Source organism: Zeugodacus cucurbitae, chromosome 4, assembly GCF_028554725.1.
Source record: "Zeugodacus cucurbitae isolate PBARC_wt_2022May chromosome 4, idZeuCucr1.2, whole genome shotgun sequence".
NCBI lineage: Eukaryota > Metazoa > Arthropoda > Insecta > Diptera > Tephritidae > Zeugodacus > Zeugodacus cucurbitae.
Genome location: NC_071669.1, coordinates 56576791 through 56599643, shown reverse-complemented (window position 1 = coordinate 56599643; position 22853 = coordinate 56576791). Strand labels below are relative to the sequence as shown.

The 22853-nt window shown below is 31.0% G+C and overlaps 1 protein-coding gene across 10 annotated transcripts in view; it reads left to right on the top strand.

The window, feature by feature from the left end:
- The window catches only part of LOC105220908 (potassium voltage-gated channel protein Shab), a 199976-nt gene that overhangs the window by 137566 nt on the left and 39557 nt on the right, over nt 1-22853 (top strand). The window contains exon 7 of one of the 10 annotated variants that reach the window (XM_054228690.1): nt 2050-2136. The exons of the other annotated variants lie outside the window; for them this stretch is intronic. Coding sequence (XP_054084665.1) covers nt 2050-2136 — 87 coding nt within the window. The remainder of the gene's footprint in view (nt 1-2049; nt 2137-22853) is intronic. 10 annotated transcript variants of the gene reach the window in all.

Here is a 22853-nt window from a genome sequence, read left to right as displayed (position 1 = left end):
TCTGATTTTATTCGATAAAATCCATTTAACCTTCTTGAACCATAATGGTCCACTTAGTCTACCGGGACAATGATTTCATAGAAATAAGGGTTGTGTACAGTGTTGACTGGTTTACTCGCGAGTTTATTAATAAATGAAGAGAGTGACTAGTGTCAATTACAATTATTAGATGAACTCATAGCCACGTATGCAAACCCAATATTCTTAAGGGTTTAAAGGTTTAGCCAATACAATCCCATTAAAAAAAAATAATTTAACTTCAAAATTACTTTGAAAATCTCTTAGAAGAGAGAATGAGTTCCTTTCCATGAGTTCGATGCGAACTGGATATGGATAATGGATAAACGAAGGCATCAAAATGTATCGCTATGTATCTAGGCAGTGTGTTTTCAAATACAATTTTCAAATAATTAAAGATCGAGTTTTGAAGTTATTAATCTCTCAAACTAGAGAGTTTACTGGTATACTTTGGTAATCTCATAGGCTGTATCTCGTTGGAAGGACTAAGTTAAAGGGTTAGGGGTAGTCAGAGACACGAAAAAAAATTATAATTTCCAAAGTTACAGCTGTTAGTGTTGATCCAGTTCCAAAAAAGAGTCCTGGCGATGAAAATCATAAGTCCTTGGAGAGTCATCTAAAATCAATCGGCTGCGAAAAATTAGTTGTATATATAGATAATCCTGGGCCTGATTATTTTCAAAAATTAACAAAATGGCGGCTTCAGGACATTCTTTTCTAGATTTTTGAGAAAATATCAATTGATCTTAAAATTTTTTTGAAAAACAAAAAAGCTTCAATCAAGTCTAGGATCTACAGAGCGGTTTTCGAGTTACAGTTGTCACCAGTTCAGAAAACATAGTTTTGAGAAAACGAATTTAAAGTTTTCCGAGCGTTTTGAAGTGCCCGAGCGTTCTTTGTTATTTGTCGAATAACTCGAAAAGTAATTATTGGATCAACTTCAAATTTTCAGAGAATATTTTTAAGATATTTCACTTAACGAAAATCAAAAAACTATATATTTTATGAAAATCCTAACTACCTCTAAACCCTTAAGCAAGCAGAATATGTAGATTAAATTTCCCTTGAGATGATAGACAGATATAAATATATAAAATATAGATCTAAATATATATATATCTTGATATTCTTAATTATCTGTTCGAAAATTGTTCTATTTTCAATAAAACTATGAAAAATCTACTTATTTTGCTATTCATGGAAGCAACTTGGGAAATGTTCCAATAGTACTTCAAGAGAATACCTGTATTCAACCGTTTCATAACCATTTTTCCCACACTTTGAATATACTTGAATTTACACCCACAATATTAGTAGGTGACTGAAAGTACTCAATTGGAATTGCGCCTGCATACCAATCACTTTAAGTAGATTAATTAAGTAAATGCCACTGTATTTTAAGCAAAGCATTTACATGACATTAAGTTGGTGTTATGTGACCACAAGCCAATGTTAAGCGAATAACTATTACACAAACGCCAACATCCAACACAAAAGCAACAAAAACGAAATGCAAAATACACAAGCAACGACAAATAGTTACACTCACTGACACTCTTACAAATATTACTGTATAAATGCTTGAATAAAAAGTAGCAAAAGCAACCAACAAAAAAAAGCAAAAACAAAAACCGGAAAACGACAGCAAAAAGTAGCTTAGCAAAAACAACAAAAACAAAATGGCTTCAAACAGCGTTGCAATCGTTTACCTAAGTTTCAAGTGCAAAATGCTTTTTTCTCTTCTTCTTTTTTTACCGTTTGTATCTTTTTTTTGCGCCATCCCTATCAATGGGAACTAAGTTAAAGTGCAAATGACATCACTCGGGGCAATTAAGTGTGCCCCCAAAGTGTAGGTACCTACTTGTCGCATAAGTATTTATACTCGCAAACGTAATACGTAAAAACTCTTACGTACTTACGTACTTAACATACATACATTGCATATGTGTAGTTTTAGTGCGCAAAACGCTTTGAACTTACATACTTTCATGTGTTGTTCTTATGTATATGTGTGTGCTATGTATCTTGTAGGCAAGCAAACAAATGTCGTACATCCGAAAGGTAAAAATCAGAAAGCGCCAAATATAGGAAAACAACCATTGAGCGCTATAATCGCAGGTGAATACATATACTCGTACTTAATTAGCGTAATTTTTTTTCTCTCACATTCCTTTCATGTTGAGCTTTGTATAGCAAAGGCGAAAGCCAAAAGCAAAAAAGCAACAATAATAAAATCACATTTGCTTCTACACCGTTTCAACTTAGTTTTTAGATAAAACAACATACAAATGTACATACATACAAACATACTAAACGGTTTCTATAAAGGAAACGCTTAATATTGCGACACTTGCGGAGATAACTGTACACTGTAAACTTGCCACATTTTCTATTTTTGAGAAATATAGTATAAACACATTGCAATTTTGTTTTTGAGGTTGTACACTTGCAATAAAGAGATTTTGAATACAAATTTTGAATTTTGAAAATTAGTTTTTTTTTTTGAAAATACACAATGTTCACGTTTTAATGAAGTAAAAAAACTAAAATGAAATTAAAACAGCCAATGAACGTTATTTAGTGATAGAAGTAGTAATTTCGATTTTTTTTCCAAAATTAGAATAGGTTAGGTTAGTCTGGTTGGCCAAAGCCACACATGTTGGAGCCGTTGCCTTGACAATGCAGGACAAGAGCACAAGAGATGTTCCATTTTTACTCTCTTATCTTCAATGCCTTTGTGACCTGGTATCCAGTAGTAGTGTAGCCATTTGTTCCTGGCAAACTCCGTCCACTGCCGCCCTGATACTCAATACACTTCCGCAAACACCTCCACTTAAAATACGAGGGCTGCTGTATATATTTCTGGCCTAATAATGAAAATAGGAATATTTATCAACGAAAATGGTTTTATTGTTTTTCAAAATATTCTCCATCAAGATTTATACACTTTTGCATGCGCTCAAACCAATTTTCGAAGCACTTTTTTTAGCCTTTTTTTGAGCGATTGTCAAATTGTGCGGGATCCAACGAGAACAAACCTTTTTTACGGCCAGGTGTTCATGCAATATCGAATGTATGCTGGTGGGAGAAATGCATAGGCATGCCTCTATCTGAAGGTATGTTACATGACGGTCTTGCATTATCAGTTTACGTACGGCATCGATGTTTTCTGGCACAACGGCTGTTTTTGGACGACTTCACGGAATTCGTGAATTCACAGTGCTATAGGATGGTGCTTCATAGCCATACAAAGATTTTAGTTCATCGATGCACTCTTGTCGCGATAATCCACGTCGAAAGTTGTGAAAAATGATCGCACGAAAATGTTCACGAGTTAATTCCATTTTTTGGCCGAGATGAATTTTTTAATTACACTTATTGTTGCCTAGGCCAGAAATATATATAGCAGCCCTCGTATACAAAGCGATACAAGCCGCTGAACCCATTCCATTGGCTTTACATAGGTTGATTTCCATAGGCCCGTCCACCACACAATAGCACCATAGAGCAGAATCCATCTCACTATTGCTGTGGAGCACCAGGGCATAAGTGAGGGAGAAATCTTCCAGGTTGGAACTACCTTCATGCATACAAGGAATGCTGGCTTTTCTTACCCTCTCTTCCACATTGAACTTCCACAGCAGTTTGCTGTCCAAGACTACCTCTAGGTACTTAGTGCGGTCCTTCGGCGAGAGTTCCGTTCCAATTAACAAGGGGTACGAATTTTGTATTTCCTTGTAAAGAGAGACAGATCGGTCTTCTCTACGTTTAATCCCAGACACGCTTACGTTGCCCACCTGTGGATAATATTAAGAGTAGTGGTCATAACGGTGCTAATAGTAATGGTTCTCCTAGTCTATGCGACCAATGATTTCATATAAATAAGCGTTATGTACAGTGTTGACTGGTTTACTCACGTCTTTTTCAATAATTGAAGAGATTGTTAGATTGTCTAGTGTCAATTTCAATTATTATTAGGTCTACAATTTTGCTTCCGCCGTTTCCCAATAGATGTCTCTAGGGCCAAGCACTGGTCGATTAAATCGTTTTATATCGATCTTGGACATTTGTGTCAACATTAACCCAACAAAATATTTGTAGAGATCTGTTTGCATCCCAAACGTATTCTCAACTGAAAATGTCACTTTTTGAGCCGAATTCTCGACATTTGCGGGAGATTTTTCTTGTCTTTTTTAATTTCAAGAAAAGTGCGGCTGAGGCTCATCGACATTTGTAACCGTTTTTAAATTTCCAAATTTTACTTAAATTTACAAAAAAAAAAACGGCGGAAGCAAAGTTGTAGACCTAATAGATGAACTCCTATATATTTATTCTTCTTTAGGGATATCTCTTGAACAAACATACAATCCCATTAATAATGTAATTTAACCTCAACATTATTTGAAAAATATCTTAGAAGAGAGAATGAGTTCCTTTCGATGAGTTGAATCTATTGCATCAAAGGATGCGAACTGTCGAGATGTAGAAGATTATATATACATCTATATAGGCTTATAAATGGATAAATAGACCCTTAACAAAGTTCCAATAAGCGTCACGATACCAAAATTTAAAATTATTAGAAAATGAACTACAGCTGATCATCAATAATCTTGTCACAGGAAATAAATTAAGACGATTCATTTAGACAATAAAGACCCATAGAAAAGTCTGTTCTCCGTATTTCTACTATACCCTATACAATTAATCAGTCTCTGAGAGAAACAAGCTGGTCAATATTCTGGCGTCAGGAAAATAAACATTTTCAAAAGCTTTTAGGGCTAACAAGTCATCGAGTTCCAGCAAAATATATTAGATTCTAAGCGTCAAAAAATATGAATAATAACCTCAATAAAAACGTTGTAGTCAATAAGTATGTTAGAAAAAATAATAATTTTTACTATTTTTGTCGTCCGGTAATCTTAGTTACTCACAACCACACACACATCAAGATAAAATTTTTATCATAAATTTGTAAAATATAAATTTTGTTGTTTGACTATCTGTGTAAAGGCCATTCAAGTCACAAATACACACAAGCTCACTATATAGATTTATTATTAGTTAAATTAGGCGTATTTATTATATGTTTTAGTGTTAAGTACTAATGTTTTGTATATAGTAAAAAAGAAGTCGGAGACATTTGCTTCGCTATATACACCTTTCTACGGATCCAATGTATGTACACAAATAAATAAATATATATATATTTATTTATATATTATATAAATAATTTGTAAATATATTCAAAATATAAAAATTTATATAATCTATGGAACACCATTGAATTGGACATAACTATTAGTGTGCTATGAGTCACCTGGGATCCAGTTGCTGCTGTAAATAACAAAGAAACACACCAACAAAACGCACGCCGTAATGATTACTAGTATTATATTTAACGGTATAGTTTGTTATAGGGTTACCATGTGTACGAAAATTATTAAAGAGATTTAATTTAATTTGAAAAAAGATATAAGAAATTTGTATTCTGAAGTGAATTTAGCTTAAATTATTGCTGATTTTGTGTCTAAATTTTGCGCTTTCGTTATTATTTCCAAGCGTTTATTGTGTTGCGTTGCCTGTCTGCATATTTCAGTTGCGTTTTGCAGGCGGCTTTCAGAGTTTTTCGAAATTTTTATTTACAAAAATTTGTGATTTAAGTATGGCAGCATTAAGAGATTTCTTTATTTTCTTTTTAGTGTTATTTTTTTTATTATTATTATTTAAAAAACATAAGTTAGCAACAATTGCGTTTTTATTTCCCCAAACATACACCAACAACAACAATTCCCAAAACATATCGTATTGTCGAATTGAAAGTATGCGATTTTCAAGTGCTGAAATTTTGTTCTAGAAAATTGAATTACCGAAAAAAAAATATTTTATTCTAAGTATGTCATGAGCATTTAGCAGAAATTGGTTTCAAATTTTGTTATAATAAAAATAGTTTTCTAAAATAGTATTATTAAAAAACAATAAATATTTTTCATAGCGAATTTCCTAAAATTTTTAGAAAACTCATTTTTGCATGAAAATTATATAGATTTGCAGTTTTCAAAAAAAAAACGGTAAACGATGGTAGCGAACATTTTAAGCATTTTCCAGTAGCATTTACATATACTATATAATTTTTTCATAGAAAAATTTCACAAACACTTTCTAATTAGGCGACTGCAACTGATGTTATTTTTTAGTAAAAAAATATTTCAATTAAATTTTTTCCAAATTCGAAAATTTTCAAAAATTTTTTTATTTTTTTAATTAAATTTTTCCAAATTCGAAAATTTTCAAAAAAATTTTTTTTAGCATAACTGATTTAAAAAGCGCATATTTTTCGAAAGAAAAATATATTAAAATTATTATAAACCTTGTTTCGAGTATAAAATTTGCAAACCGTTATAATTTCGAACTCATAAAAATATAAAATTTTACTACATAAAATTAATTCGGCTCCACATATTTCCTCCGTGACCAACAAATCAGTTGCAGTAGTATAATTAAAAGTTTAATAGGAATTTTAGAACCACCCTACTAGAGAGTACTATTACAGTTATGTATATACAAAAATAATAATAGTTCATTAAAATTATAGTGAAATTGCTTATATTCAACACACCACACCACATCACTTCGCTTCAACTGCTCCTCTCTTAGCTTCGTACTATTGCCGAAAATTGCGCTCCCTAGCGAGAAAACAAGCAATTTATAAATACAAACAAAAATTTTAAATCTAAGTAGTTAGTTATATATACAACAATACTTATATATTTAGTGAAACAAGGTTTTAAATGTTTATGCTAATAAAAGCTAACATTTTCACTTAAAAAAACTGTAAAATCTTCTCTCTTTTCTCTTTCCTCTCTCTCACTCTCAACGTCAAAATGTTCATATTTGTCAACCGTTTGCCGGTGCAAATCATCATCAACATCATAACGCTCATTTGAATTAAAAAAAAAAAAAACCAAAAAAACTGTATATTACATAATCACAACAACAATTGTCACAATCACCGCTAACAACAACAACAACATACCATGCAAACACCTTCACCAAAATAATATACCAAATCAATACCACAAACGTCATAAACGCCAACAACAATGCCTACCTATATATATATATATATAAAAATACACCACTTATCCACCACACCACATCTGAAAAATAAAAAAAAATATATTTTTTTATTGATATTATATCTGTCATACAACATATTGGCGCCTCATCAACCAACAAATAAAAAATATAAAATAAAAAAAATATGATTACAACAACAACCCAACTATAATCGAATTTAAATTTTGCGTACCGAAAAAAAATACAAATCGCTTTACCGTGAAAATGGCCGTCGCTCATGCAATCATTACGGCACTTTCACGCTTGGCGCCTAAAATCGCACACCACCACCTACTACTGCGGCACACAAACACACACACGCGCACACATTCACACGCAATAAATCTCGTTACATTTATCACCCGCTGGCGGCCACAAAATTCGCCGGAAACCGTTTAATTGCACCACCTGCCTGTCGGCCTGCCTGTTGGCGTCGTCGTTGAAGCAGGTGAAAAGAATACACTAATCGAACAACCGCCACCGCCGACCTTCAGCACGCCACGGCGTCGTGCGCTCTCGGCACGCATACAGGAATTGAATCGCAGCCTGTTGGAGGAGCGTGAAGCGCAAAATCAGAATAGTTCCAGTGATAATGAGGATAGTAGATAATTTTCAATGCTAAGCAAATGCAAATACATCCTGCTACACATGATAACGGTGAAATTATGGCAACAACAGGAACAACTACTCGTACGATGGTTGGCGAAGAGAATACGCTTGATTATACATCTCAACAAGGATACACATAGAAACTAGAGCATTGAAGTAATATATATAGAGTTCAAGTTTTTTTACTGAACGAACGTAGAAGTTTGAGGGATTATATAATAATCTTAAAAATGAACTTGTAACATGATCACACACGCACACACACATATTACCACACAAACACATACATTAAAATCATTACACATAAACACAAATGTATATGAGAATACCCGGTAGTGAAATGTGCTAGTTCCAAACTACTTAACGATTAGTACGAATCGGACCCCTACTAGTCATCGTATTATTATTTAAGTTAAAAACTTATGGAATAAGGCTCTTTATTGCATTATTATGTTTAAAAATATAATTAATTTATTTATATATATTATAATTTTTATAATAATATTTTATGAATGAAATAATTGGTTAACGAAGGCTGAGATCTGAATTAAAGATCCTATTGAAAATATAGCTATGCATAGCAATGTATGTAGATTACCCACCTTCATCTTATTTGATTTCGAACCCTTGTTTTATATTTCAAAAAAATTTCAAACAGCTGGCAACCCCATTCAAAATATTTTCGTATATTAAACTATCAAATTTGAGTTCGGTATTGGTGCTTAAATGATTATTATTTCATTACTTTTATAAATAATTTAATTTCTCTCAAAACAATATCAAATAGATGCCAACCCTGTTCAAAATAGTTTCAACTGGAATCTTTTTAAATACTATATATTAGGTTGGCAAATATCTCCCTTCCGCTTTTTTGCTCTTTATTCACTGTTTTATAAACAGTCTTACAGTGATCGGATTTAGTTCAAATATGCGCCGTTTCGTTCGAAAATCTGTTTCCATCTAGACGGCAACTTCATAATACCCCCCTCGTAGAAGCCCGCCTACAACCTCCAACTATCCACCACCAAAGGCGTTCGCCAAGGACAGGAACAGGTGGTAATTACTTGGCGCTATGTGCGGACTTAGTGGTGGATGCGATAAAACCTCCCATCCGAGCTCCCGTTGCTTCTGACGAGTCATCAACGAAGTGTGTGGTCTGGCGTTGTCCTGGTGGAACACTACACCCTTCCTGTTAGCCAATTCCGGACGCTTCTGGTCGATCGCCTGCTTCAAGCGGCCCAGTTGTTCGCAGTAAATGGCCATATGAGAGCAGCTCATAGTGGATGATTCCCTTCCAATCCCACCTAACACACAGTAAAACCTTTCTGTACGTCAATCCCAGCTTGGCCACTGTTTGGGACGATTCACCGCACTTCGACCACGACCGTTTTCGCTTAATATTGTCGTATGTGATCCATTTTTCGCGCCAGTCACCTCCGCTTCAAAAATGGATCGAGTTCGTTCCATTTCAGTAGCATATCGCAGGCGTTGATTCGGTCCAGAAGTTTTTTTTTTGCGTCAAATCATGCGGCAGCCAAACATCAAGCTTTTTTGTGTATCCAGCCTTCTGCAGATGGTTTAAAGTGGTTTGGTGACAAACTTCCATCCCCTGGACGATGTCACGAGATTCCACATGCCGATCTAACACGATGTTTTCCATGATTTGATCGGTATTCGTCGGCACAGGTCTTCCGCCGGCTGACTTATCCATGGTGTCGTTATCACCCGCTCCACATGATAACGTCGAAACCATTCCCCCGCAGCTCGAAGTGATAGAGTAAAATCCCCCAAAGCACCTTTTAATCTAACGGAACGTTTCTCTAGCGGATTTGCCTTTAACGAAGGAAAAATTTAAAATAGCGCGAATTTCGGCGTTAGTGAACTCCATGTCTACAAGTCTTTAACTGTTGAACGCAATATCCAAATTAATCATGCATAGCGTCGTTTTGTAGGTTATGTCAAGACCTTTCAAAGATGTATGATATTGCCAGATACGAGCTCTGTAGCGTTTTATACATAAACGCGAAATTCAAAACACAAAAAGGCGGAAGATATTTGCCAACCTAATATTGTAATATTTGTATTATGTAATTTTTTCTGAATTAGAAATTTTAACTGGTGGCACCTATCATCGAAAAATGTTTTCAACTTAACATCTTAAATTCGTTTTTGATACCAATTTGGTACTAATTTCATTTTTTTGTACAAAAAAAATTTCAAACAAGTGGCAACCTTGAAATCTTATTATTTTAAATATTAACTCGTCTCTATAGTTATATCCTATATACAATTAGCTTAGTAAAAATTTGAAATTATATTATATAGTTGATCGATTTTACTGCCCTAACTAGATCTAGTCTACTCATTTCACTGCTGGGTATATACAAATATACAAAACACGCACACATCCAAATGTTAGTGACTGTATACTATATACATAGATAAAAAGAAGCTTATTGTATTGCGTAAACCTAGACCTGTTGAATTAAATGCTTAGCTCTTTATATGCCTACAAACATACATATATATGTATGTGCAACAAATCCTACATTCTATAATTAAGTCTTAGCCGTTGGTCGTGGCGATAACAATACAATGAACTTGCGCACTTATGTTCAGAAAAAAAGCCCTAAATACATAAGAACCCGCTTTCCATAGCAGAAAATAGCATAAATACATATAACTATAGTCGAACTAAAGCGCTGTATAGAAGTTGATATTGAAGGAAAACTTATTGCTAAAAACCGTTATTTACCATAAACCGTTGTTTATACAAGTCATATTATGCTTCGGTGCATTTTTTATACACATCACTATGCAAAATGAAGACGAACAATAAAAATAAGGCAAACATAAAGAGTACATAAAAACATAAGCTTCCAGATAGAGAACAACTTAAACTTCCAGTAAAATGCTTACCACTAAAATAAATATATCGTTAAAATAAAAAAACAACAACAACAAAATATAAGAGCCTTCAAATTGTAGGATTATTTTGCAGTCTTTATTTTATTTTTAATTTTTTTTATTTATTTTTTATTTATTTTTTTAATATTTTTTTATTTTTGCAAAACCCAAATATCGCTGTGTTCTAGTAAATATAGTATATAAAAACGCGAAATTGTTGTATAGAAAAAATGTTTATAAATGTCATTCCATTTACAAAACCAAAAGCAAAGCAAAAAAGACAAAATGCAAAAAAAATATATTGTATTGTAGTATATTCAAATATATTGTATGTATGTAAGATTAACGAATTCCAAGGCTTGAAATATTTTATACACCAACAAAAAAGAAATTAGGCTGCGAGTATGAAATACTTGTTGTTGTTACTAGTAATACATGAATTACATTATATATACATATATGTAGTATATTAAATTTTGCATACAATTGTATAGATTTACATACAGACATACATACATATGTACGTAGTTTTTAACGAAAAGCGATTGTTAGTTATACACAATATATAGTCCTACATACATATAAAAGCCTAGGTTGTAAGACAGAGCAGTAGAGTTGAGCTGAAACGAGCGTGGGAGCAGCGTGAATGGATGATTACTACATTCAAAAAATTCAGTTCCAAATTTGCTATAATTTTGAACAAACCCTATCGATTCCTTTGAAGTTCACCGATATATATGTGTATAGTGAATTGACTGCAATAAAAAAATTCTGACTCATTTGAATTTCCATTTTTAAGACAAAATTATGTATATTTACCCCTGAGAACAGGTATATTTTTAGTAATACTCACTCTCTTTCTAATAGTTTTTGTTGCTTTCCATACTATGCGCTTGAGGTGCGAACCAAATGAGGATTTTGATCCCTCTTTCTTAAGATCTAGAAATCCAAAAATCGTGTTCAAAGAATTTAAAATGAAACACGATTAGTGAAACCAAAGACAATCTCGACAGAATTCTATGTGATTCGTCATTATAACCACTATAAACCATGTCCGTTTCTAAAGATTATTATTTGGATTAAAAACCCAATATGTATAGAATGTTGTCTGGCATCTCGAATCATTAAGATCGTTCGGTGACCCGGCCAATTGTTAGATTATCGGATATAACTAATACACCACTTTAATAGCAACTCTAATATAGAATCACTCGGACTGTTGAGTTATGCCTATTTCAGCCAAAATGACTTTGTCATTCAATTATCATTTTAAATTGATGATCTCGATTAATGTAGGTTCAAAAGAGTTTGAGAGACCAAATGTCATAATATTAATAAATATCTCATCATCTTTTCGAGTCTTCCGATTATCGATAACACAGCCACACAAAAAAAAGTAGTTTTATTATGACCTGCGGGGACTTACTTTTTGGGGTCGCTGAATTCGAATCCGAGGTCCATTTAATCCTATCAGATCAGGGTTTTGATCCCAGAATACTATATGGGGGACAGTTATTTTTTAAATTCATCGGATTCGCTTGAAACTCGCTACTTGAGGGTTTTAAGGGTAACGGATTACAAATCCGGTGTTGTTTTTGTTAATTCAAAATGGCGGATCCAATATGGCGAACATTTTTGTGAAAAATGCATCCGAATCGCTTGAGACTCATTACTCGCGATTTTTCGGGGTCGTTGATTACGAAATTTTACTTTTTAAAAATTCAAAATGGGAACCAATATGGTGGACACATTTTAAAGATTATAATTATCCTTGAAAACTCCGGTCAGGTTTTTCTTGATCCAAATTCTTAATTTTTAACGGGAAATTCTCCAAATCATTTACAATACTGTGCTGCTAACTTGAAGGATCCAGATCTTCCCATTTGTTTTTACGGAACTTATATTTTAATTAGCATAATACCGACTATTATAATACACTACTGGAAAAAATTAAGGGATAAAAAAAAATCGAAATTTTTGGGCAAATATCAACAGACCGTAACTTCGAAAGAAATGGTCGTACAAGAAATCGATAAAGAAGGAAATTATAGCTCCAAGTGTCTAGTTTTTGGATTAGAACTTCAAAAATTTTTAACCTCTGCGGTTTTTTAGTAATAGTAAAAAAACCAGCAACAAAAAAATTTTCAAAATTTTATTTTAGCTTAACCACTATAAGGATCGGATACTTTGTTCATTTAGCTTTAATTTGGTTTTTTGAACACCTCGATACGTTCACTTCTCGCCAAGATATCGATCTTCAAATGGAAAAGGATCCTTTTGTCTTTGATTATCGATATCTCAGCAACCAATGATCGCACAGAAAGTTAAAGGAAAGTTAAATTTTGTTGCTGTTTTTTCTACGATTACTCAAAAATTGGAGCTATAATTTCCTTCTTTATCGATTTCTTGTACGACCATTTCTTTCGAAGTTACGGCCTGTTGAAATTTGCCCAAAAATTTCGATTTTTTTTTGATCCCTTAATTTTTTCCAGTAGTGTAGTTAAAAATTAAATTAAATTTTTTTCCAAAAATATCTTCAAATTATTCAAAAAATAAAACTTCATCTATTTACGCTGCAAAAAGTTAAACTACAGTAATGATAAAAGACAAGCCTACATGAAGAAATTAGGATAAATTTATCACAAAATATCAAAATATTAAATGTGATTAATTCGTTAGTGAATGAGTCCTAGTAGTCTATAAAAGAAAACTATAAATATTTAATATACTATATGTAATAGCGAAAATGTAATGTATGCGATGCAATATATACATTTACACCGACGAAATCAATGCTTCCTCGTTCCATAACACGCAACACCACCCAAACACAATTCCATACAAACATACAAACATACAAACATACGATACATTCCACACATACATTACACAGATACATACACATACAAATACGCAACCAAGTACATAACTAATTAACTCGCGTTTAGGGATAATGCTTTTAACTACATAAGTACGCTCAAAATCTTATTTAGCCGACTTATACTAGATTATCCAAGCAGTACTGCAAACATACATACTTATATACTATTATATATTACTTACTGTACTCACATTTGTTTTCAAAGTCTGCATTGAAAAAAAATTTTGAATTTTTCTTTGTTTTTCTTTTTGCTAATGTTAAAAGTTTTGCAATCAAAAAAAACGCAAACAAGTTGCCTTAATATGATTTATATTGTTGAAGTGAAGAACCTATTGGTGACGCGACAAAGTCAGCACTTGAAAATTTCATGCTCACATGACAGTTTATTGCTTTTTCTAAATACTATATTCATATATTCAATATACAAACTATCTATTTAATTTAGTTTTAGTAAGTTTTATTACAAATTATGTGCGGAAATCAGCTCTATAAGAGAGATTTTAGCTTTTATTTATTTACGTTTTCTCTTGAAGCGCTATAGCTTTATTTCTATGACCGCTACTTTTATGGATTTAACTTGTTATGTTTAGAAAGAAGGCCGTTATTTGGAATTCAATTTCACCAAATGGTCTTTAGAAAATTATAAAATCTTTATTGGGAACCAAGAGTACCAGAAGTAAGATTTTGAAACTCATTGGAGTTCTAGATGGAATTGGAAAATTTGTCTCATGTTACTGATAATACTACGACCTATCAGAATATTATGTATATATTGGTGAGATGTAGCTGGAATATCTTTCGAAAGAATAAAGAACAGTTGTAACAGTTTTTAAAGCATCTATGAAACAGATTATGATTCCCAAATATTAAATGAAATGTTTGTCTATGTAGACAACTCTGCAATGACATGAAAGATAATGAAAACTTGACAAATAGTTTCGAACAAAAGCCAAGAACTTTTGTGGAAGAACACTACATATAGACAACGGAGAGGATTAATGGTACTTGTAGGTTAGTATATAGACTAAAAACTCCAAAAAAATTTTATTAGTCAAATTATCATAGAGAAGTCCTCCCAAAAGAGATTTCAGAACCAAGCTGATTCAATGAACTAAATTCAAAGGAAATCAAACGGAAAAGGGATGATTAAGCAAAGGTCTATAGATTACTTGTACTACTATGCCAGTATGCACGTTGATGGCGTGACAATCTCTCACCAATTCGTAAGCTCTGATACTTGCAAATACTCTTAGCATTATGCTTTCGGATTAGGCTTGAAATATGTCAAACGTTGAATTGAGTTTAAGGGGCTATACCAGTGTGACACTTTCAAAAAATCATTTTTCTTTATTTTTTTATTCGATTCTAATATATTGAGGAATCGTCAAGATCGTATCTTGAATAGTTTTTGGATGACAGCGTTCTAAAGAGCGACCGCACGTAGGTATAAACCTCTGTAGTTGAAACTTTAAACGCGTTTTTCTCGAAACGACTATTTTGAAATAACTCAACGAGAAATTGACCGCTCAAATTGGAGCTGTATATTTGAAAAAAAAAAATTATAATTTCCATAGTTATAGCTGTCTGTGTTGACCCAGTTTCAAAAAAAGGTCGTTGGGGTGACAATCATAAGACTTTGGATATTCATCTAAAATCAATCGGATAAAAAAATTAGTTTTATATATAGATAATGCTGGGCCTGATCGAAGCTTTTTTTTCAAAAATTAACAAAATGGCGGCCTGAGCTAATTTTTTTCTAGATTTTCCGGAAAAAATAAAAAGTTAAAAAATCGAAATTTTTGAAAAATAGAAAAAGCCATAAACCGTCCCTAGATAATTATGTATTCGAAAAGATGTATAAATTTCAATAAAATCTACCGAGCGATTTTCGAGTTACAGTTGTCACCAGTTCAAAAAACATAGTTCTGAGAAAAACGTATTTAAAGTTTCACACTTGTGTTTTTGAGTGCCCGAGCGCTCTTCGTTATTTGTCGAATAACTCGAAAAGTTATTATCGCATCAACTTCAAATTTTCAGAGAATATTTTTAAGATATTACACTTAACGAACGAAAAATTGATTTTTTGAAAATTCTGACTACCCGTAACCCCTTAAAGCTTTTAATTTAACGGCTTGAGAGGTCTCTGCTAATTACTCAAAATCTATCTGTATATCAGGTCTTATAATTTGAAATTTGTATGGCAAATTCTTTAAGAATATTATTTCAAAATATATTATGTTGTGAAAGGGTTCTCAGAACAATAAAGGTGATATAATACTATTAAACAAGGTTATCTCTGCCACTCTCTCTATCAGTTAGGATAAACTTTGAGCGCGATCTTACATGAGTTCTTTCATCAGGCCTTTATGTATTTGAGAATTTATTATTTAAGTATGTTTTCTTAGCATTTCTATTATTTAGGTGGTGAGGTTCAACTTATTGAGTAAATCCCTCAAAAACGTCGGTAAAATTAATATTATTCACTACAAAATTTAAAACAGAAAATTTTAAAAATTCTTATTTGCTAAATTAATTTATTATTATTTATTTTTTATGAAAAATAATTTATTTTGCGCAAATTGACAGTTCATAGCTCAGCAAGAATTTGATAATTTTAAATTATATTTAACTAAATATGTATGTAAAAAAATGAAAGCCTTAAATTAATTTAGCTTATAAACATTTAGAAAATATACATATATGTAAATTTATATTAAAACGACAATTTATTACAGTTTGTATGTATATATATATTGCAATATTTACACACACATACACATATATAAAACGCATACATACATATTAAATGTATATATGTATGTATATGTGTATGCATATAATAAATGCCTTATTTAATGATATTGATTTTAGCCAATGCAGTTTTTTGATATTTTAAAGTAGCTAAGCGATTTGAAAACGATAATCAGTAAACAACAAAAACACTGCGATTATGTAACAAAAATTAAAAAAAAATATAGATTTATATAAAAGAAAATTAAAAAAACCAAAAACTAAATAGATTCGTATAAAAAAAACTCGAAACGCATTAGACACAAACTAGCAGTCGGTAATTACGATATAACGAAACTAGTTATCGTAAATAGTATAGTACCTATGTGCATAGCTGTTGTATATAATTACTATGTGCGCGTAGTGAAACTATGATATACACCAATTAAGTGAACAAAAAACACAGTTATTAAATATATTATACATACATACATGTCTTATATATTATATATAGATATGTCGCATATGTAATAGCATTATGTATGTGTATGTATAAAAACACACTGAACGAATGTTGTTGTTATGCGTTGTAGAATATAAGAAGAAAATGTTATGTTTTGTACAAAATTCGCTAGTTTGAAGTAAATTTTTTGAAAAAAAAAAATTGAAAAAATGCAGAAAAATAAAAATTAAAGTGAACACACAATGAATGTTTAGCATGTAAGTATGTTCAGTGTATAAATTGTATGTCAGCGTTGTAGTGTGCTAAAATTATCCAAAACCGAAATATATATTGGATTTGTTTAAAACAATTGAAAAAAAACAGTTGTTTTCTTAGGTTCTATGAAAGGGCGAATGCTAATTTTTTTAATTTCTGGAAATTATAGCAGTTTTTAAACACATCAAATATTTTATTTAGCAGAAAACTATTATGTTAAAATTTTGTAAATTTCTATCATCGAGGTAAGGCATACTTATAACTATTTAAAGACAAAAATAAAGCCAAGTCTAACAAAGTTTTTTAATCAAATATTTAAGTATAATTATTTTTAATAAATCTATTTATTTTTAATTATTTTTTTTTGTTTTGTTAATATTTTTTTTTAACATTTCACCATTTTAGTTCAAAATTATTTTTTTATTAACATTTATTTTAGTTAATTATTTCTATATGCGGGTATGTAGTTCATATCAGTGATTCATCTAACCAAATTACGATTAATTCGGCCAATTTGTCATGTCTTTGATATAGTTCTCAAAACCACAGATTAACTTGCATAATACAATTACAATACAAGAAATGGTTAATGTATATACCGATAACATTTTTATATTAAACTAGCAGATCGCTCCGGCTTCGCACGGGTTTAAACAAATATTTCAAAAGTAATACGCGATTGCGATGCGAAGAGAATTACTTGCAAGACGATTTTCAGTTTCTGATTAAGATTCTCCATTACGGAGTTTTTTTGATACCCTCACCTGGGAACTATTTACAGAAAGTTGAGATTCTAGGAATAAATATAGCCTTTGTTACTCGGAGCGAATGTAGCTTTCCAATGGTGAAAGAATTTATGAAATCGGCACTGTTGTTTTTCTGTTTATTCATTACAAACATACATACAAATCTTTCCTCTTTAAAATAGTAGTATAGATAATTTCTCTTCAAGCATCTCTCTTTTATATTCTGTGCTGATTTCAAAATTATGGCTAATTCCAAGCATGAAATTTCATAATGATTCAATTATGTATATTCAACAAACAAATTAAAAATAATTAAGCGAGGGGTAAGGGTTTCCACTTTCGAAAAATCGATTTTTTTGTTTTATCTTATTGTTCAAGAATATGCCCTCAAAATTTTAATCCGATTTAAGCAATATTCTTGAAGTTATTGTTTAATTCGTCTCAGGGCCTTTAACGCTCTAACTCTAACAGCTACGGCTTTAAACGCGTTTTTCTCAAAACTACTTTTTCGAAGTACGTGTTCACTGCCATTTGAAAACTACTCGGCCGATTCATTTCAAACTTTGAACACATTTTCTTCGTATAAAAGACCCCCACCCCCCTCCCCCTCGAAAATAACAGTTCACACTTTAGATGGCCGCCAAAAATTTTTAAATAAAAAAAAAATAATCAGAGAACGTTGGGGGGAAGATTTGTTTAAAATTTAAATTTCATTTTCGGATAATTTCCGGCCGAGTTACAGTGAACACCGCAAATTGTTTTTTTTTTTTTCAAGACGTCCTAGGGGAAGCTCTGTCACGGGCTAATGGTTTAATATTTTTGCATGAAAGAACATAGTCAAAACTATGCTCAATAATATATACAAGGTTTGAATAAAATTGCTTAATCGATATTTGAGATAAAAAATCACAAATAAAGTGTTTTTTACGCTAAAACCCTACCCCTCCCTTAAATTAGCTTAGTTTTAGTCTTCGTCTCTACTATTAAATTCACAGTATTTTAACCACGCAAGTGATATTGGTTTACTGTGACCCGAGTAATATTATGTAGCTTGTTAAAGTATTTATTTCAGAATTTCAGCTCACTAAGGTCAATGAGTTTTTAGCACAATCGAATAGAATAGCTAAATTCACTTAACACAAGGGCTGGAATTAAACCGAAACATATGTTGGTTTAACTTTTTCCATCTTCTTAGATTATAAGACTAACAGAATGCCTTTTTAAAGTAGTGCCCAGGAACGGATTACATTATTATTTGATTTCAACAATGGGTCTCAAGTATATTGTCGACAAGATACTAAATAAATTCTTGAAAATATGTGTTCACGAAAATTCTAAAATTTTTTTAGTTTAATTGTCCAGAAAATTGTCGCTAATCTAACAAAGTACATTGAGTTTACTTTTTTTCCTTTTTACATTATATCTGGTTATGTAAATACTGTCCAAAAAGTGTACTAAATTTAGTATTTAACTCTTAATTTATTACCTACTTCAATAAACAAGAATTATATATTAAAGTATTGTGAATTAAATGATTATCGATAAATCTGATTCGCATTTAATTGAGGTGATAATTTGCCTATAGCCTTTTCACACAGGAGATAATTGAACAATTAACCGGCTTCTGCTCGATTAAAACGCTGATTAAGATCGATTTGCGATACAAAATAAAAATCTACATTAATTTTTGATTGAATTTTAATCGACATTAATTTTTGATTGAATTTTAATCGACTTGCAAATTAAATGAAACGATAGATGCCGCTGCTAAAAATAGTTATCAGCTGATGAAACCAACTTCTTATGAAAAGCAAAACCAAAATCAATCAAAATTTTAATTGATCAATTAATTTGGCTGTCTGAAAATAATAGTATCAAAATTAAATTAAATGCTAAATTAGAACTCAATTAACGCTAATCTACTTATGTTTACAAATTTTGGGATCAAAACAGGTTTCTCAATCAAAATTTTAATTGATCAATTAATTTGGCTGTGTGAAAAGGCTAATTAAAAAACAGTTCGAGAATTTATCGTTAATAAATATCATAAAAACATTGTTATAAAATTTTATTAAATTCTTACATTTCAGTTCAATATCCATGTATCTTTAAGCCCTAAGACAAAACCAGGAATTATTTAATTTTCATTCAATTTTTAATTTCTGAGCAGCATTTTTTCCTTAAACAATTAAGAATTATATTATTTTTATATATAACACTTTATTTTAAATTTAATCATTTTTATTAAGTTTATGTCTATCGAAAATTTTATTTATTTCTTTTAATTAAAAATCCAAAACTAAATTTGAAATTAAGCAGCAATTTAATTTCTGCAGTGCTGCTCTAATTGTGCACACTTTAATCTCTATAATGAACTAATTTGCAATTCTAAACTTAAATAATAATAATTCTTCATATACGTAACATACATTTGTGTTGTACTGCAAACTGAATGCGAATGCGAAATTTTCTCTACTACGTAATTAAAATGCATGCGCCACTAAAATACAAAATATGCAAAGTGCCAAATGCACTCAGAAGTAAATAAAACTTAATTGCATATTTAAAAGCCGACACTAAACTCCGCTCTCTGCATACATAATTATTTATAAAATAAAATAAAAACAATTTAAAACTAAAATTACGCATAATTTCACTGTGTTATGTGCTCTTATTTGTCTATAATACGCCACTATGTATTCGTAAGGTGTCTCTAAAGTAGTAAACAACATAAATGGTAGTAAATGTGTGTGTCATAAAGTGCTAAATCTCGATTTGTTATTATTGTTATTGTCAAACTTAATGCCGCTATAGCAAGTGTACCGCAATGTGTGATTTTAAGATTTAATATTTACCATATTTGGTTAGTATGTTTATGTGTAGAACGCTCATAATCTATCATATGCTAAGCATACAATAAAATAAGTGTATTCATGTGCTCAAAATACACCGGTTGAGATACATATTTCTATTAGATTTTATCGCTTTGTGTCATTGCTTACTCAAATAAAATATAATATTTCATTTGGATCTGGTGCCTTTTGACCACTTCAGTTAAGACTTAAGCTAAGTGGCTTTCATTTCTAAAATTCATCAGAATTTAATTCAAATAGTATTTGGTATTCAGGATTGAACTCATTGATAATATTATCACTCTTTCATTAATTAAGACTTTTTCCATATTATTAAAGATTTTTGCAATTTAAATTGGCTTTTAAATTATTATATCAATCTTTAAGTAATTAAATCATCAGCAAATAGTTAAATAAGGCTAACGAAAATTAGTAAAGTTAACAGAATATAAATATAAATATCGAAGCCCATTTGCAACTATCATCCGTAACATTTTCGCCATATCCATTTTCCATCGATTCATTGAATTTTGATCATAACTTCACTTCAAACCATTTCAATTTGCAATATTTTCTAGAGGAAATCGAGAGCTTATTTATTACAAATGTAAACAATAATTTATTTTTGCAGAAATATAGCTTACTTGAGTTTAAAACTAAAGTGGATGGACCTTCGTATTGCATAACTTTCACAAAAAGTAAAAAAGTAAAAGTATTTACTGCATTACGCCAAAATGTATGCTATAGAATTTGGCAGCAATCCAGAAGCTAGCTGTTCATATCATGTTTTTATAAATTTTTCAGACGATTAGAGAAATATTTAGCAAAATTCAAAATACTAAACCGACTAAAACAATTTGAGAGAAATATTTGGCGAAATTTACAAAATTCTATGTTTCCATAAGCTTTTTTTTTTGAATGGTTGAATAAGGTGGTTAATAGTTATTCATTGGATTACTTATAATTTTAAGATTTCATCTGTTGCTTAATTTTCAAGTTAAGTATATGGAGCGGCTCAAAAATACTATAATATAATGTAGTATTTTTTTTTTTGGGGGGGGGGGGGGTTGATCCAGCACCGATCATCTACATTATTTTCATATTTATCTGAATAATAATTTCCTCAGCATAAAAGATATCGGAAGTATATACATATTTCTATATATATCGCATTTTAAAATATTCTCTCGTTTGAAAGGCATTTTATAAATTTCAAGCTTAGCTTTATGTGTATACTTTATCTATTAAACTATGTAAATATAAGCTCTCGACGTATTTTTATGGTATCTCTATAATGATCGTTTGTCGGTTCGCTATTTACCATGAAGCTAAAGTAAATATTTTGGTTTACGAAAACATTATTTTTGTATTTCAGTAGCCTTTTACCTCTGTTCTACCGGTTTGTATGAGGTTTAATAACTCATGGAGTAGAAACACTATACCTGAAGAAATTACAAATTCCAACTATATTATTGTTCTGTTAGATACAAATAAATAGAAAAGATTCTGTAGTTCTATATAGAATTGCATTAGCAAATAGGTTATCCAAATCTGAATTCCACTACGGTGGTTTATAATATTTTTTTGGATAAATTATTTTTCAATAGACATATATTTTTAATTTTTTATACAAGGAAACAAATCAAACTGCATGTAGATTATAAAATTTGTTTGTTCTTCAAGAACTATTTATAGTTTTATTTGATATTTCATTACTGGAAGAAATTTAGACAAGCTGAGTAAGCAGGTTCGTCTTGAAACGCCGTACAGTAGATTCTGAATTAGTGGAAATCTTGTATTAAAAATTACGATTTCAATATTAATTCACCTCACTTAAAATTAAATTGAAAGCTCTGAAATCTATTCATATAGGAAGCCGCCACTTCCTCAATATATGGGTTTCCTATATAGTTCTAAACATTCATGTATGTACCATCATCCCACGATAGAATTCCAAAGTAATAAGCCATCAAAAAATCAAAACCATTTTATTCCGTGAGTAAATTTGCACACCCTGCACCTAGGAACACTCATTCGTAACGCACAGTGTAAACTTGCAGTAATTATAAAATTCATTAAAAGTTAATTTTAGCGTAGAACTAGGTCCATTGTAGAAATAAATAGAGTGTTTAAGCATGAAAGTTGCTACTAAATATTAGCATAAGATAGCACTAGTAGACCTTATTATGTAGTTAGTAACTTCTTATAGGCGGTACAGCAATGTTAGATAGTATGTGGTGATAGATACCGAAATACATGTTATTAGTTAAATT